The 17,384-nt window shown below is 33.6% G+C and overlaps 2 protein-coding genes across 5 annotated transcripts; one reads left to right on the top strand and one right to left on the bottom strand.

Moving 5' to 3' along the window:
* The first annotated feature begins 3,660 nt into the window (after positions 1–3,660).
* On the top strand, positions 3,661–9,137 carry LOC144648639 (uncharacterized). The gene is made up of 3 exons (XM_078508147.1): positions 3,661–5,461; positions 5,849–6,102; positions 9,015–9,137. Exons 1-3 carry the CDS (start codon positions 3,661–3,663, stop codon positions 9,135–9,137), a joined length of 2,178 nt encoding a protein of 725 aa, XP_078364273.1.
* A 1,374-nt stretch (positions 9,138–10,511) lies between these two features.
* Positions 10,512–16,390, bottom strand: LOC144648926 (histamine H2 receptor-like). 4 transcript variants are annotated; one of them, XM_078508375.1, is made up of 4 exons: positions 15,988–16,390; positions 15,820–15,893; positions 14,197–14,243; positions 10,512–11,851 (listed from the first exon to the last, which is right to left on the bottom strand). In XM_078508375.1, exon 4 carries the CDS (start codon positions 11,808–11,810, stop codon positions 10,917–10,919), a length of 894 nt encoding a protein of 297 aa, XP_078364501.1. In that variant the 5' UTR covers positions 11,811–11,851; positions 14,197–14,243; positions 15,820–15,893; positions 15,988–16,390; the 3' UTR covers positions 10,512–10,916. The 4 variants fall into 4 exon arrangements, with proteins under 4 accessions (XP_078364501.1, XP_078364502.1, XP_078364499.1 ...); XM_078508376.1 differs by having other exon boundaries at positions 15,841–15,893; XM_078508373.1 differs by having other exon boundaries at positions 15,820–16,390.
* Between the last annotated feature and the right edge of the window lie 994 nt (positions 16,391–17,384).

Genomic DNA, 17,384 nt, shown 5'->3' with positions numbered 1-17,384 from the left:
TCTATGCATATTTTCATAAAAATCAATGTACTCATTGTAATAAATAGAACCATGAACCAAACCGCAATTAATACAAACATTTATACCGTTTTGATTTGACATATCCTGCTTACTACAGCATGGCTCAGCCACTTTATCTCCTGCATATAATAACTCATTGCAAAAAATACAAGAACCCTCGCCCATTATTTTTAAATCGCTATGTATCTGTGTATCACAAAACATCTTATATATAAATATATTTATATAAAGATGGTTCAAGGCAATAGAATTAAGTTATATCGTCTAAAATGCAATTATGGAAACACTCGTAATTGAATACGCAACGCATATAAACTTTTGGAGTAAATTTTACTCAAAAAGTTTATAATAAAAAAAATTCTTACTCATGACCTCAAAAACGAATTTATCGACTTGATATAGCCTAAATTAAAAATACCTGCTGACGCGTAATTCATCAAAAAACTCCCTTGTTAAAGACTGGTTGATTAAAAATACCTGCTGACGCGTAAGTCGAAAAATCACGCCATTGATCAAAAAAAACCTGCTTACGCGTAAGTCGAAAAATCACGCCATTGATCAAAAAAACCTGCTGACGCGTAAGTCGAAAAATCACGCCATCGAAAAACCCCTAATAATTTCCGAGAATGTCTTCAAATGTAAACATTGTGGAACCATCTTTTTAGTCATTAATCATTTATAACTTATGTCTAAAACCGTAAACTGAATAAAAGAAAATAATTATCTGTTTATATCTAAACGCACTATAAAATGATATAAGCAGATATTATGTAATGTATACTGTAAAAAATCCACAGTATATATTTTTCACATATGCTGTTTATTGTTACTATTTGGTAACCAAAAATGAATTCTGTTTCTGGTTATCTTATATGCATTTTTTGTTATGAATATATTTAGTACTGTTCCTCATTTGCTTTTCACATCGTTGACATATATAGATTCTTTGTAGCCAGCTTTTTGCCTGTTCTTTATTAGCTTCTCTCTTTTCCTCAATTGATGAATATTTACTTGGGCGTTCGTTCAAAGACTTGATAATGTTTTCAGGCATATCATCTTTATTAACATATTCAAATTTATACTGAATATTATCTTTAGTAATGCCTGATTTACAATGGTTTAAGCCTTCGCAAACCATCTTTACAATACCAGCATTAATACCGAGATTCTGTTGAGTAGCATACATACTATTAAAATATAAAACTTCATTTGTAATGCAATTAATAGCTTTAACACATTTTTTGTTTTTATAATTGTTTTTTACAAATCCATAATCACGATCTTTTGCTGATTTTTTACAATTTTCTTGATGTGTTAATAGTTGTAGATTGCATAAACGGTTATCAGATTTGATATTATTGATATGATCAATGACTTTATCATTAGCGATAACACCGTTGAAACACTCATAAATAAAGCGATGTACTTGGTAAGACTTTTGACCTGATTGACCATATTTTCGAACACAACATACCATATATCCATTGTGAGATTTTTTACCACAACTGATATCTCTTTTAAATATATGAGCAATTTTACCATCTCTACTTGCACAATATAAATCATATATAGGATGAATTTGAAACTTTTCATTATTTATAGTTATTATAACATCAGCCATTTTTTCCATTTTAATTTTAATATGTGTCAAATCTTTAAGCCAAAATTAAAAAAAATATTTTGGCTTAAAGAAATAGTTTTAATATATAATAAATCAAAATGACCCAAAAAAATATCTTAACCAATATTAATACAGAACTTATGAACGAATCAGATCTAGCTAAGCTATCGAAAACCGATCTTATAAAAATGATATTATCACTAAAAGCAAACCAACCTAATATTTACAAACCAAGGCCTCCGAAGCCTACTCCAAGACGAAACGTTAAACAAATGATTCAAGATTATGAGGAAAATATCATTCAACCACCTCTTGAATTTAGAGATGATTACAAGCCTATACCATTACCTAGGACTATAAAACAAAAACCAATTCCATTACCAAGGACTAAAATAGAACAAGTTGATAAAGCTCTTAAAGGTTACACATTTTCTTTTAAAATTGCTATAAAACACAACAAAGACCCGTTATTACAACTACAAAACACAAGGAAAGCTGTAGAAAAACTCATAATAAAAGAACTATCAGCCATGAAAGGACTCAAATTTGCTGAAACTCTTAAGGTGACATTTTCAAAGATGACTGGCGATAGTGTAATATATAAAACAGCTTATTTTAATTGCAAACCACAAACAATCATCAATAATCTAGAGATCGAAGAATCACTACAAGCATCTAAACAACAGATATTAAATTTCGTAGCTCAATGGATATCTGAAGGCTCAGGATGGACTATTGAATCAGTTGATGGTCATTATATAAATTTAGTCAAATATGAACCAATAAAAGGCTCCTCCTATATTCAGCTACCATATGAACTAAGAAACAGTTCGAAAGGATTGATTAACATGAAAAATGAAGATAATGAATGCTTTCGATGGTGTCATATTAGACACATAAATAATCAAAAAAAATATCCTCAGAGGATTAAAAAATCAGATAAAGCATACATTGAGAAGCTAAATTATGATGGGATTGATTTTCCTGTCAATATAAAGCAGTACAATAAAATTGAGGAGCAAAATGACATTAATATTAATGTTTTCGGTTATGAAAACAAACAACCATATCCCATCTATATATCAAAAGAAAAGTATAACAATCAGATGAATTTATTATTGATAACTGAAAATGAAAACAAGCATTATGTTCTAATAAAGGATTTCAATAAATTTATGTATAATCAAACAAAGCATAAAGAAAAGAAACATTTTTGTATGCATTGTCTCCAGTGCTTCAGTTCTGAAAAAGTATTAAATAATCACAAAGATAATTGCATTCAAGTCAATGGGACACAAGCAGTTAAAATGCCTGATAAAGACAATAATATACTGAAATTTAATAACTTTCATAAGCAACAAGCCGTCCAATTTGTAATATATGCCGATTTTGAAAGTTTATTATACAAGGTATCTGGTTGTAAGCCTAATGATGACAAATCATACACAGAGGCATACCAGAAGCATACAGACTGTGGATATGGTTATAAGGTTGTTTGTTGCTATGATGATAAATATACCAAGCCTGTTCAGACATACCGAGGGGAAAAGGCTGTTTACAAATTCATGGAAAAGATGTTGGATGAAGTTAAGTATTGTAAACAAGTAATGAAAAAACATTTTAACAAACCATTAAGAATGACAAAAGATGATGAAGAGGAATTTCAACAAGCAAACGTTTGTCATATCTGTGATAAAGCATATACTAATGATGATATACGAGTGAGAGATCATTGCCATATCACTGGTAAATATCGAGGATCAGCTCATCAAGAATGTAATCTTAAACTGAGAATAGAGCCTGATAAGATAAAGATACCTGTTATATTCCATAACTTGAAAGGATATGACAGTCATTTTATAATGCAAGAGATCGGAGCTATTGTTAAGAACCATACATATAAAAATAAAAAAGGAGAGATCAAAGAGATGAATATCAATGCTATAGCCAACAATATGGAAAAATACATGGCCTTTATGCTTGGTACTCATTTAACATTCCTCGATAGCTTCCAATTCATGAGTTCTAGTCTTGAGAAGCTGGTTAGTAATCTACCTAAGGAATCACTAAAATATACTTCTGAAATATTCAAGAGTAAGCAACTCAATCTAATGTCAAGAAAAGGAATATATCCTTATGACTATATGGATAGCTTTGACAAATTTAATGAAAAACTACCCAAAAAAGAAGACTTTTACAGTATATTAAATGATGAGCATATATCAGATGATGACTATAAGCATGCTAAAAATGTGTGGAAAACGTTTAAGATCAAGAATATGGGTGAGTACCATGATTTATATTTAAAATCAGATGTCTTATTATTAGCAGATGTGTTTGAAAGCTTTAGAAAAACATGCCTAGAATACTATAAACTTGATCCATGTCATTACTTCACAAGCCCAGGTTTATCGTGGGATGCTATGCTTAAAATGACTGATATCAAATTAGAGCTAATGACTGACGTTGATATGTACCAATTCATTGAAAAGGGTATGAGAGGAGGTATATCATATATAGCCAATCGATATGGTAAAGCTAATAATAAATACATGAAAAAATACAATGAGAAGGCGCCCTCAAAGTATTTAATGTATAAAGATGCTAACAATCTCTACGGTTTTGCTATGAGTCAGTACCTTCCGACAGGTGGATTTAGATGGTTGACACAAAAACAGATAGATGAAACAAACTTAGCTAAGTACAAAGAAGATTCTAATAAGGGTTTAATTTTAGAAGTTGATCTAGAGTATCCTAATGAACTACATAACCTTCATAATGACTATCCATTGGGAGCAGAAAAAGTTAAAGTAACCAAAGACATGCTATCAGATTATTGCAAAACCATTGCCGAAAAATACAATATATCAACAGGATTAGTTCATAAGTTGATTCCAACTTTAAACAACAAAGAAAAATATGTGCTACATTACCGGAATCTTCAATTATATCTTGAACTTGGATTAAAATTAACCAAGGTCCACCGAGTGTTAGAATTTAATCAATCCCCATGGCTGAAACAATACATTGACTTCAATACTGAAAAACGCAAAAATGCTAAAAACGCTTTTGAAAAAGACTTCTTTAAATTAATGAATAATTCAGTATTCGGTAAAACCATGGAAAATCTTCGTAAGAGGGTTGATGTCAGATTGGTGACTGATACAAAAAAGCTATTAAAACTAACCAGTAAACCAACTTATGTAAGTAGCAAAATATTCAATGAAGACCTCGTAGCTGTACATAAGATCAAAGAAACACTTACTTTAAACAGGCCGGCATATGTAGGTATGTGTATCTTAGATCTAAGCAAAACACTGATGTATGATTTTCATTACAACTACATCAAAAAGAAGTATGGAAAAAGAGCTAAGCTGCTATTTACAGATACAGACAGTTTAACTTATGAAATTCAGGCTGAAGATGTATATCAAGATTTTTGGAATGATAGGGATAAGTTCGATAACAGTGACTATCCTGTAAGCTCTCCGTTTTATGATAATACTAATAAAAAGGTAATTGGCAAGTTTAAAGATGAAGCTTCTGGAGTTCCTATCATTGAATTTGTTGGGTTGCGTTCTAAAATGTATAGCTATATAAAAGACGATAAGAAAGTAGGAAAGACAGCTAAAGGAATAAAGAAGAATGTCATAAAGCAAACCATCACACATCAGAACTATAAAGACACACTCATTAACAATAAGCAAATGCATCATAAAATGAAAACCATCAGGAGTCAAAATCATCAACTCGGAAGCTATGAAATCAATAAAGTATCACTCAGTTGTTTCGATGACAAAAGATATATACTTGACGATGGTATAACCAGTTATGCATACGGGCATTATAAAATAAAAAACTTTAATATAATTTAATTATATATAGAAACAGTAAATCAACTATTAATTAGTATGAATATTGCTGATATAACTTTAAGTAAAAAACTTTCATGGCTATTAAGGCATGTTATTATTGATAAAAAACTTGATATAAATGATCAAGGATATGTAAAAGTTACTAATATTTTAGCCTTAAATGAATTTAAGCAATATACTTTATCTCATATTTATACAGTAGTTGCTAATAACTATAAACAAAGATTTAAATTAAAAAAGGTAAATGGAATATTGTATATTCGAGCTAATCAAGGTCACAACAAGCATGTTGGTAAATTGATTAATGATATTAATGCTTTTCAATCTTTAGATATCCAAAAACAACATTATGCCTATCATGGAACTACACAACAAGCTTGGCATAAAATTCAACTAACAGGACTAAAACCTATGAATCGTAAACATGTCCATTTAGCCAAAAACATAAATGCTAATAGCGGACTAAGACACAACTCTGAAGTTTTTCTTAAAGTAAATTTATTAAAAGCAACTAACATGGGACTTAACTTCTATGAATCTTGTAATGGAATTATTCTTACTTCAGATGATATTCCTCCTGAATGCGTAACTGTTATAAAAATATATAAAAATTTCTAAAGTATATATATAAATGGTTGAAGTTCGAAGATATTTTACTGAAAAAGACAAGATGGATGCAAAAAGAAGGTCCAAGACTTTATATGCATCTAAAAAGGAATGGTTTTGTGTCATTTGCAATAATTATAACTATAAATTATCCGGTAAATGGAGACATCTTTTGACACAAAAGCATATTAATAACAGCATCATTTACAACAAAAAATCAGATTAAACGCACTGTATAAATGATATAAAAAATAATGTATAATAAATATTATAATGACATCAAATTACATCAAAGAAAAATTCGTTGAGATGATGAATATCATAGAAAAACATTGCATTAAAGACAATACACTTTTCTTACAATTAAGTGAAAAGGAACAATCAAATAGATTAGTTAACATTTGTACTGATCTCGGTATTATATCAAATATGATCCAACATAAAAACATGTTCAAAAATCTGATAAAAATACAAAAATATTATATTGAAAATGTAATATAAGACGTTCGTTTTAAACGCACTAGAATCCAACTTGATAAAAGGAATAATTAAACGCACTAAGATGCAAGATTTTTAAAAAATAGTATAAGAGATTTTTTTATTTTGATTAAAGGGTTTAGCAAGGGTTGGTTTTTAAGGCTTGGTTTCACAGGCTTGAATTTCAGTTTTGGATCCAATATTTGATTCCAATATTTGAATCCATTTTTGATTCTATTTTTGATTTCATTTTTGATTCTATTTTTGATTCTATTTTTTGAATCCAGTGCTGTGCAGTAGTATAGGAGTTGGGGATGTAAGAGATTATAAAAATTTTTATGATCTCGTACCCCCAACTCCTATACTACTGAGTCAGGTTTTGTAGGTTGTCCAAATTCTCCTACTAAGTTTAACTAACCGTTATGGGTATGTAAGAGGCATGGGATAAAAGAGTTATGCAATGTTTTCTCGTGATATACCGTGAATATCACACTCGTGACTTGATATTTCTTTTGTATACACACTCGCCTAAAGGCTCGTGTGTATACTGAAAAATCAAATCACTCATGGGATATTTCACGGTGTGCCACTCGAAAGCATTGCATATTTAGTATTTATTATATGGAGGAGAGTGTTTCACTGGGAAGTAAACCACTCGTAGATTCCATATGCCACTCCATCCGGGACCCGAGTGACGTATTTTCCGTATGACACGCTTGCGAGTGGTATATCGCTCATTGACGTCACGATTCGCGCCATTTCTAATTTGCTGAATGAACATGGTTTCGTGCATGTCGTTTGTTGTTTAATAGCAAACATCGACACGAAGGTTTTATTAACTAAGCAACGAAAATGAATGAGTTTTCCAAAAAAGTCATGAATGAGTACACGATAATGAAAACCTTAACGATTTCAAGGTTTTAAGAGAGAATTATTCGCAAGGGATTTCACCATTGCAAGATGTCGTGAAGAACAAAAAAACAGTTGAAAGCTATCGATCGGCCATCAAGACTTTGCCGCATCGGATTCAAGTCAAGTCAGTAATGTTTTCAGTTCTTACGTGTTGTTTAGTTGACAAGTATATTGCTTGATCAGAATTCAGTTTTTAGTGTTTCTATATTCTGGGCACGGGTGCTTTGTATTTTCTTTGGAGACAAACGCTGATTTGTAAAAACTGGCTCGATTATTCGAAAACAATGAAATAACGGCAATGTCAACTACATTTGGTCTCCATATCATAAAAAGAACATTACACGTTGGCTCAAAGATATGAATTTTATGTTCTCGTGGCAAAAACGATATCCTTGCTCGTGAGATATCGTTTCTGCCACTCGAACTTAAAATTCATATCTTCTCGCCACCGTGTAATATCCTCTATTTATTAGTAAATTTTCAGCTCCGACTATTGCATTTCCAGCTCTCTGATTGGCTCAAAAACTCCGATTATTAATATTATTATTAAAACCTAACACTGGAATATTGCAATTCCTGCGTTTTGATTGGTTAACAGGCAATGGTATATGAGCTCATATACCATTGACACAAACAAGGTAGCTGATACGCGCCAGCGAAAACAGCTGGGGAGTTTGGGCACTCGCGCTTGTTGGATATGAGATAGTTAAAGCCAACTTGGCGCTACGCGCCTCGTTGGCTATCTACTATCTCATATCCAACGCGCGCTCGCGGAATAATTGTTAATTAGTCGGAATTTTACCTAATATGGAAAATAAAGCGCAAAGTTTAAAAATTTTCGGCACGAGGTTTTTAACTTCAGCTGTCCATAATGGCCGATACTAGCATATTTCAGGAGCTGTCTCCCACTAAAATTCAACATATATATGATATTGCTGTTCGAGAAAATACAAAGAAAGCCCTAAAGATCGGCATGAGTATATTTAATGGTACGTATCTGAGAATTTCATTAAAAAAACTAGCAACAATTGTTACGTTCACTGTCGATGTCACAACTATGTAATACGAAAGCGGAGAATCAGGAAAACCTTCCTGAACTTTGAATACTTTTTAAACACTTCAAAGCTTCAGATATCGTCTTTTTCCCTTGCATTTGAATGGATAAATATTTCAAAGCTGATTTACGTCACAGTTGACCACATTTTGTCGTTTGTGTAGCTGTCAAATTTCATTCAGTGATGTATTCTAATAATCAGGTGATCACGGCGCACGTGTGACCGGAAGTTGTATGCTCTTTTGACCGCTTTGTAAAATTGTAGAAAAAAAATCGGCGGCAAAAAACCGGTTTGAGAATTTACTAAAACAATTATTCCGTTCGCCCTGGTTGGATATGAAGTGATCATAACCAACTCGCGCTATTGATCACTTCATATCCAACGCGGTCTCTTGGAATAATTGTTAATTATTCATTCAAAATATTTCTCCGTTTCTCAATTGTCCAGCTAATTGCAGCTAACCGGCTGGCGCCGAACACATTTGGAAGAAGAACCTATTATACGACCATTGACGTCATCAATTGTCCTACATCAGAGATTAACCGATCGCAACCTCGTTCTCAAGGATAGACTCAGTTTAAGGAACAGTTTTACGAAGGTTCGACGTCGAAGTAAGCAAGAACGATGGAACACGTCGCTTTGTGTCTTCAAATTTAGCTTCAATAGAGACTTCAAGCAAGTGCCAGAGCAAGTGCTAAATATCGACATTATAAAGGACAAGAAATTTAATGAATTTAGCCCAGTTTTTGATGTTTTAATCAAATTTAAAAGCGAACGTTGTTGTGTATTTGTGTACTTTGCGCACTGTCAAAACCCTATTAAATTCATTGTTTGGATTTGGAGCCCTGGAAATATTTTGAATGAATAATAAAACAATTATGAATTCGGCTTTCGTATGATGTGAAGAATTATGCAGATCTTGAAGGGTGTTATCCGCCGAAGCCGGATAACACCCTTCAAGATCTGCATATTTCTTCACATTATACTCTGCCTCATCCAAAAATTGCTAATAAATATTAACCAACATGTTTCAAAAACATACGACACTAACAAATTAATGTTATAACATTTCTTTAATTTGATCTCACTATTTACACACAAATCGTTATCAAAGATGTGCTACAACATCGAATATACATTGGAAGTCTTGATACTAGAAATCAAGGATGTATTTAACATTGAGTATACATGTATATGGGAACATCACTTACATGAAAAACTATAAATTATACTAATTGTAGAACAATACTTGCATTGGAATATTAACATTGCCATTTACATCACTTTCTTATTTAATTCACTGATGATTGCATAAATGTATGATTACATAAATTAATATATGATTACACCGTATGATTACAGTCATAAATGTGACTAAATGTTGTAGTACAATTAAAAGATTTGCCAAGTCACGATAACACCGAATCGAAAAAACATAAATTGATTATCCCAGTTGGGTATACTGCTACAGTTATTTTATTCGCCCTTGGTGTGTATTTACAATTAACTGAAAAATTGACTTCTAAAGCATAGCGCTGAAATGATGTAAAAGTAATTTTACGAAAGGTTTTTTTCGGATTATATGTTGAGATGTTCACGGAATGAGTAAAAGTAAAACTTCGACTGATTATCTATTTGTTTTTTAAAATTGAAATTGCCCGTTTTGTAATAGAGAATGCACAACAATTGGCCAATTTAGAATCGACGAATTCAAGGGGCTAGGAACGATGGAGCTCACTAAAATAAAAGAACAGTTACTAAACATAGGTGCATCACATGGATTTATCACCTTTGAGGGCGTCCCGGAGACTTCGGGGGTCTTGAGGTGGGAAATATTAATAGACGCCCACGAATTAAGGCTGCATCGTGATGCAGCGTTTATTCGAAAAAATTACTCAAAACGCAAATACAGTAATAATCACGTTTGAGCAAAAAGCCAAATTCCTTGATTGTAACTACGTTTTAAGATATTAAAAATGTTTTACAGACAAGCACTAAAAAAATGTTTCTGTTTTTAAGATTCAAATGTTCAGTTACCATACTATTGCTTACAAGAAATATATTGAATTTTAAATAAACGTCGCCCTCGTATAAACGCCGCCCTCGAATAAACGCTGCACTCGAATCATGAAAAATTTAATAAACGCCGCGGCGTTTAATCGAATAAACACAGTGAGACCAGATTTCAAAAGGTTCTGAAACTACAGTATTCCGATAAAAATAATCTAATTTTTCCAAGAGTAGTCACGCTATTCTTGTTAACTTTCAACGCGTCGATTATCCTGCTCCTTTCACTTCGTGTCTCCCTTACTAACCACTCCTGGGTATCCGAGGATGGTTTGAGTTTGTTTATCTGTATTCCATGCCACGAAGAGGAATATCTGCAATTTGGTTCAGCCGCTGAGATCGAAAAAGTGCAGCCAGAGCTCTTCTAAACTCTGGTATTCGGGTGGCATATACAATAGGATTCACAAGCGAGTTTGCATAAAATGAATATATCAGAGCGTGATTTACCCGTTCTATTGCTAGTGGGGATAACGAACTAAAAATATTAGTGGCAAAATAGATCAAACTGCCTACTACATATGGGAGCCACAGCAGTAGGGACACGAATGTCACGATCAGCAATGTCATGGTTAGTTTTCTTTCTCTACTGGTTGCACCATGATGTTGAGGCTGCGCTCCACAACGAACTTGAATAACAATGGACGCATAAGAAATACAAATAACCAATAGGCAAATTAAATTAAATGAATTCCATAAGTAAAAATATTTCTTTTTTGTAAATTCCCGCAGAATTGTAGTAGCAATTGATAACAACCCAGCCGTAACCCAAACGGCAGCTATTATAAGTCCATAAACCCATTTACTCATAACGCGATGTCTGAACGGCCAAAACGTCGCATGGAGCCGTTCTATCGACATCGCAGTCATGTTTGTTAGAGATGCGACAGGAAACAAGACAAGCAATATACCAAGTATATAGAATTTCCGTACTTCAGATAAGTTATACTCCAATACATTGCACGCGGATGCTCTAAGTAAATAGAATACATCATGCAAAGCAAATCCTCCAGCCAACATATCTACAACTGCCAAATTTATAACCAGGTACGTGCTACGCTTACGGAGATTGCGATTCTTTATAAAAACAATAATTGTAATGATATTGAGAGCCACTATAGGAACAGACTCGGTTAAGCCCACAGCAAGCCAGGTAATACATTCAGGAAACGAAAACATCTAGCAAACTGGATTTGCTGTTAAAAGTAGTCCTTGTCTATCTGTTGGGAGAAAACAGTTACCTGAAGGTTACTATTGTTAGCGGCTACTAATTTTAGCGATTTTAGTGAGTTGCATGGGCAAAAATCGCTAAATTTAGTACTCGCTAAAATTTGTCTCGGTCAAATTTAATACTCGTTAAATTTAAACACCCCGTCACACCCCAGAAGGAAACAAAATTAAGCAAAGTCGACTTGAAAAGCCGGTTCTTTTAAAAATAGATGCCGCTAAACTAAGAGTTAAGTTAGTTTCAAGTCAGCACTTGACTCAAGTGCAATTAAAAATCTCAAGTCGTATTTTAGAAAAACTGGCTTCACACTTGATGACAAAGTATATTACTTGAGGTACAAGCAGTCAATCATCTTCAGAATCGTGACAACGCTGCACGCTGCTTTTATTTGGCTTCCATTTCCTATTGGTCAAGCGCGTTCTCAAGTGTGGTGTAGACCATACTTGGCGGCGTACTACGGCTACTTTGAACTACGAAAGTTTCCATGGTCACCAAGGAAAGTTCAAGTAAGCTTAAGTACGTTTTACCCATTCACACTCAAAGTAGGTTCCAAGTGCACTTAGATTATACTTTCGAGGTCTAGTGTGAAGCCAATTAATGTTACAACAAAACTGCAGGAGTCGAAGAAGAGGCAATCAACAAAACAGCGTGGGTTTATCATCGCCATAACTCTTCACCCAAGTCAAAACCTCGTAGTTTTGCACCATAATGTAAATTATAACAAATTCATGTAACAATAACTACGTCATGTAACAGGTCTATCAACATTTCAACTTCAACTATCGCGCTGTTTGGCGTATTTTATTTAGATAGAGACAATGTATGGAAGGAAAAAATTAAAGCATTAAATTAGCCCATCAAGCCAATTTAAATTAACGTCCTCGTGAGCGCAAACATTAAACGCACGAATGGCAATGAGTGTGTGCTAAGTTTGAGTCCAACACACATCACAAACAAAACTGCACCAAACTGACCTCACTTTCCATAACGTACAAAAAAATCTCCGTTTTGTCGAGACAATTTTTAGTACAACCGTAAAAGGTTGGAAAGAAGTTTTAACTCTATTCAGACGGAGGGGGGGGGGGGGGGGGCTTTTGAGGCCCGCGCTGATTTTGAACCCGTGTAACTTTTTCAAGATTCAACCAAACCCTGCCAAACTTTCCGAGTTTATCTAAAATTTATCTGGGAATAATTTGATAGGGTAGGATGTTGTGTCAGAAGCTTGACATCACCATGGCTACGGCATTTTGATAGGCACGTTTTACCAAATTTGTAATTTGCAATTAATTTTTACCTTTTTATAATTTTCAAGCACAATTTTCTTGATTTTGTGTACTTTGCAGTAATTTTGGGTGGTTTTCTGGCATTTTTGAAAAATTTTTAAATCCAAGATGGCAGCTGTTTTGACATCATGATGTAATTGTCACGTGATGTGACGTCATCATCCCACGTGACGTATACCAAAAGAAAGATGTCTGTCCAAATGCCGTTGCCATGGCTACGTCAAATTCCCGATACAACAACCTTAATCTCGTACCCAGATGTCTACTTACCACGGTAGTACACATCTGGTAATTGCGTTCAGTTCGCCAATCTGATTGGTTGATGAACAGCTTCAGCATTTGCGCGCGGATGATGCAAACTTTGTTTCGCACGCGCGCACCGTACGTTAGCTAGTAAGAAAATATTTGGATTTGAAGGCATTTGCGTTCGTGTTTGAACGTTACTAATGCGAATAAACTACAGATATTTTGTAGTTCAAACTTGTCAGCACAAAATGTTTTAAAAAGACGATATTCGTGGGTAAAAAGATGGGTAAAAAACTTTGCAAATACGGCTAGCTTGTACGCGTCAAACATAGCGCGCGCTTTTTCCCGCCGTTGAAGGCTGGGTTGAATGTTTTAATTTAGCAGCAAAACATGAGTGGCGGCTTTTTTTCTTCTTCAACTCTATCTCACGATTGTGTTACTTGTCTTTCCTTGTATAGGAAAGAAGTTCATGAGCTATTTACAGTGCCCAAGTGAGCTTTTCATCCACTAAATTGCCGAGCATGCGTAGTCGCGTTGTGTGTCACATTTCTGTCACATTTGACGCGAGCAAAATCCGACTTTACCAGATGTTCTCTCCGAGGGTTGAGAAGATCTGGGTACGAGATTAACAACAACCTATCCCATCAAATTATTCCTAGATAAATTTTAGGTAAATTCTAAAAGTTTGGCAGCATTTTGGTTGTATCTTAAAAAAGTTATTAGTGGTCAAAGTCAGCGTGGGAACTTGCCTCCCCCCCCCTCCTCCCCACGCCCCGGTCTCGATAGGGTTAAAATGGCTTCGACTTACCTCGCCAATAAGGAGCCCTTCCTAGTAAATGGTCTTGAAAGCTTAAACTGCAAAGAAAAACACGATATTGTTAGCATGATTTTAATTTTTTGCGAACCAAAATTGAGATGTTAGGTGGAATCTTCCCTCTTATTTGACAAGTGGAAATTGTACATTTAAGTAATTAAACAAATGTCTAAGCAGGTTCATAAAAGTATAGTTAAAGCAGGTTATATTGAAGCCGAGAGAAAGCTATTGTTAAAAATACAATCATAAAGCCGACTTAAAATAGAGGTTCCCTCACCTTTAAGTAAGTTTTGAACCCGAAAACAACAACAATATAAAACAAAGAACTTAAACAGTTTAGCTTTTAAGTTAACATTTTACCCCAAAGTTGTTTCTTGTTCCATTACATTGACTGACAACGAGAATCTTCGTTTTAATGTTCCCGTATATTTAACTAAAGAAATTACACTTTAGCTGAGTGATTATTTGTGCATAACCAACGCTCCAAGATGACATTGAAGTGAGTTTTTCCTGTGCTAGCTTAAAGGGACACTGTCACCAGTTTCACTTCAAAAACTCAAGAGCCTAAAGACATATGGAAACTACGAATAGTGGTCCAATCTTCAGAATCTTGTTAAAAATTACCATGCAAGTGTACTGAAACAAGTGATATTATTGTGATGCCATCAGGGACTTTAGATCTCAACTTGAAAAAAGTCAGGCTGGAAAAACACCTAAAGATTATTATGGCTCCCTTCTTCCTTCAACAACAATTTACTCTATATCTCCATCTTGATGTACTAGGCACATTTCATGTACGAGAAGACCTATTCGCCAATTTTAGTTTTTTTTTTTTTACCAAAAAGCATTAAAATTCCAGTAACAGTGTCCCTTTAAAGAGCGTCAGGCATATCGTTTAAAAACCAAAAATATTAATGTTAAATTGGGTAAGATTTTTAATATTATTAAACCGTTTTCTGTCGATTTTCTTAATCAACTCTCCTTTCATCTTTACCAAATTAAACATTTGGCTATGTTCCAATACCTGCTACTTTTCAATCAAATTTAACCGTTTGCACCGCTTTTCGCACTGGAACTCAAAAGCATGATTTGAACAAATCAAACCTAATTCGATTCATATTTGAACTGAAAAAATAAATGAATCGAATATTCCAAGCCGACCATCAATTTTCATATTATTTACACGTTAAACTTTTCTCGCAGACTCGAATTTTCGATGTACCTTGTAAGCTTTTTTTCGCGTTCGTATATTTCAACTTATGAAATAAAATAAAAGAACAAAGAAAAGTAAAAAGTCTGTCGTTAAAATCACCACCGAAGGCTTCGACGTCACAACCTTACTTGTTGAAGGATTTTTGACAGAAAGGTGCAGCTGCTGAATTTGCAATACTAACATTTCTTTCTTGAATGTTTGGTTTATGAACATTCGTTCGCAAGTTTGAGTCGTAGATTTGGTTTATATATTTCAGCTGACTGGTAAACGTCATATAAGTGCTGTATCAAGTGAATAGACGAATTGCGTGTGAAAACGTCGAAACAGTTATGTAGTATGTACTTCAGGCCAGTTAAAATTACGTGCCAGTTGATATGATTTAACAACAGAAAAAAACAACTTACCGAAAATAGACTTCAACTTACTTGACAATGGAAAGCCTTTACAGTGAATGGTCTTGCTAAAGGACAAACTCACGCTGTAAGAAAACATGAAATCATTTAGTACTTAACCGCAACAAAACTTAAAATTGCTAGCAAACTTATTTGTTTATTTAAACTAAGCTTACTTACCTTTTTGCGGAAAACCCTTCAAAATTTCTTGGAAATAACCCAGTGATATCAATGAAACCTAGCCGTTCACAGAGCACGATAAACTGCTTGAATGAGCATTTAGTTGGTGTGTTAAATAAATATGGGTTGACAATGTCGACAGAATTGACGTCTTTTCCCAGATTTCGTCATTTCTGTGTATCTTGATGACAGTTAAAATATTGCATGACAAAGTGAACGCTTTTGTTTATTACTCGTCGTGAGATGTCTACATTTCCGCTTGTTTTCACGACGTTCAGGCGCTGACTAAGATCAGAAACCCATAAGGGTTGAAACGTGTAACTCCCTATGATTCGCATTGTACAAAGCGTCTGCACATTCGTTTACTCTAAGTACCATATTTGGAAAAATCAAATTACTATATTTGGATTAAGGTGGCTCCATAGGGTTTTGAGATATCACGGCGCGCGCACAAGTGATACCCATCAAGAGATCATTTTCGCGTTATTTTTTTTAACTAGTTAAATAAAAGCTTTTTTTTTTTTTTTTTTTTTTTTTTTTTTTTAATATTTTTAATTTCTTGCCATACAAACATACAGTACAAAATTACAAAGAAGAAAGAAACACTACTTACAATTTAAACATTACTTACAGTCCTAACGCTACTTACTTACACTAATACAATACTTACTTACACTACAACAATAAATTATTACAAGCTTAACATTACTTACTACAAACAAAGCACGTTAAAAAATAAACAAGGTATATTATGCTATGGAGAGCAGAAGAAAAAAGAGACATGCAAAGCAAACACCAGCTTTCTAAACAAAAGGTCAAAAAGCAGGTTTCGAAAAAATAGAGTGACCTAAAATATTTTCGGTGGAGTTTTTTTAAAAGGTAGAGTGGAAAAAGGAAATAGTCTAACTTAATACAGGAATAAAGATATTCCATTTTCTGTAATGTTGAGCAAGTGTACCTTTTTTCCTGGCAATGTAAAATTCTAATTTAAGAGTAGCTCTTAATTTAGCCTTAAAAACTGGTAAAGAAGGTTTAATCTTATCAAGCTTACACCTATAAATAAAATATTTTCCAAGAAGAAGAATATGGTTAACTACCATAGAGTCTGTATCGATATCAAACTTACCAAACAAAACATCGGTGAGAGAAAAATTTAAAACTTCATTCTTATGGATGGCCAACCACGACAATACCTCTTTCCAGAATACCTCGCTTGCTTTACAAAGAAACAATAAATGCTCGAGGGATTCATCTTCAGAGTAACAGAAAGCACATAATGGCGAGTCTACAATCTTAAATTTATAAAGTCTGTCATTTGTATACACAATATGGTTTAGTAATTTGTACTGAAAAGCTCTTAACTTTGTATCCAAAGTAACACTAAACGCTAGAGAATA

Source organism: Oculina patagonica, chromosome 4 (assembly GCF_052425735.1).
Source record: "Oculina patagonica isolate OP01 chromosome 4, crgOcupat, whole genome shotgun sequence".
Taxonomy (NCBI): domain Eukaryota; kingdom Metazoa; phylum Cnidaria; class Anthozoa; order Scleractinia; family Oculinidae; genus Oculina; species Oculina patagonica.
The sequence above is the reverse complement of the archived record's forward strand: the minus strand, read 5'-3'. Positions and strand labels throughout refer to the sequence as shown.

Coding starts and splice junctions, on each gene's coding strand:
- LOC144648639 (XM_078508147.1), top strand. CDS start 3,661: ATGAGTTCTAGTCTTGAGAAGCTGGTTAGTAATCTACCTAAGGAATCA. Junction 5,462..5,848: donor AAGATATATACTTGACGATG/GTATAACCAGTT, acceptor TTCAATCTTTAG/ATATCCAAAAACAACATTAT. Junction 6,103..9,014: donor ATGATATTCCTCCTGAATGC/GTAACTGTTATA, acceptor TCAATTGTCCAG/CTAATTGCAGCTAACCGGCT.
- LOC144648926 (XM_078508373.1), bottom strand. CDS start 11,810: ATGTTTTCGTTTCCTGAATGTATTACCTGGCTTGCTGTGGGCTTAACC.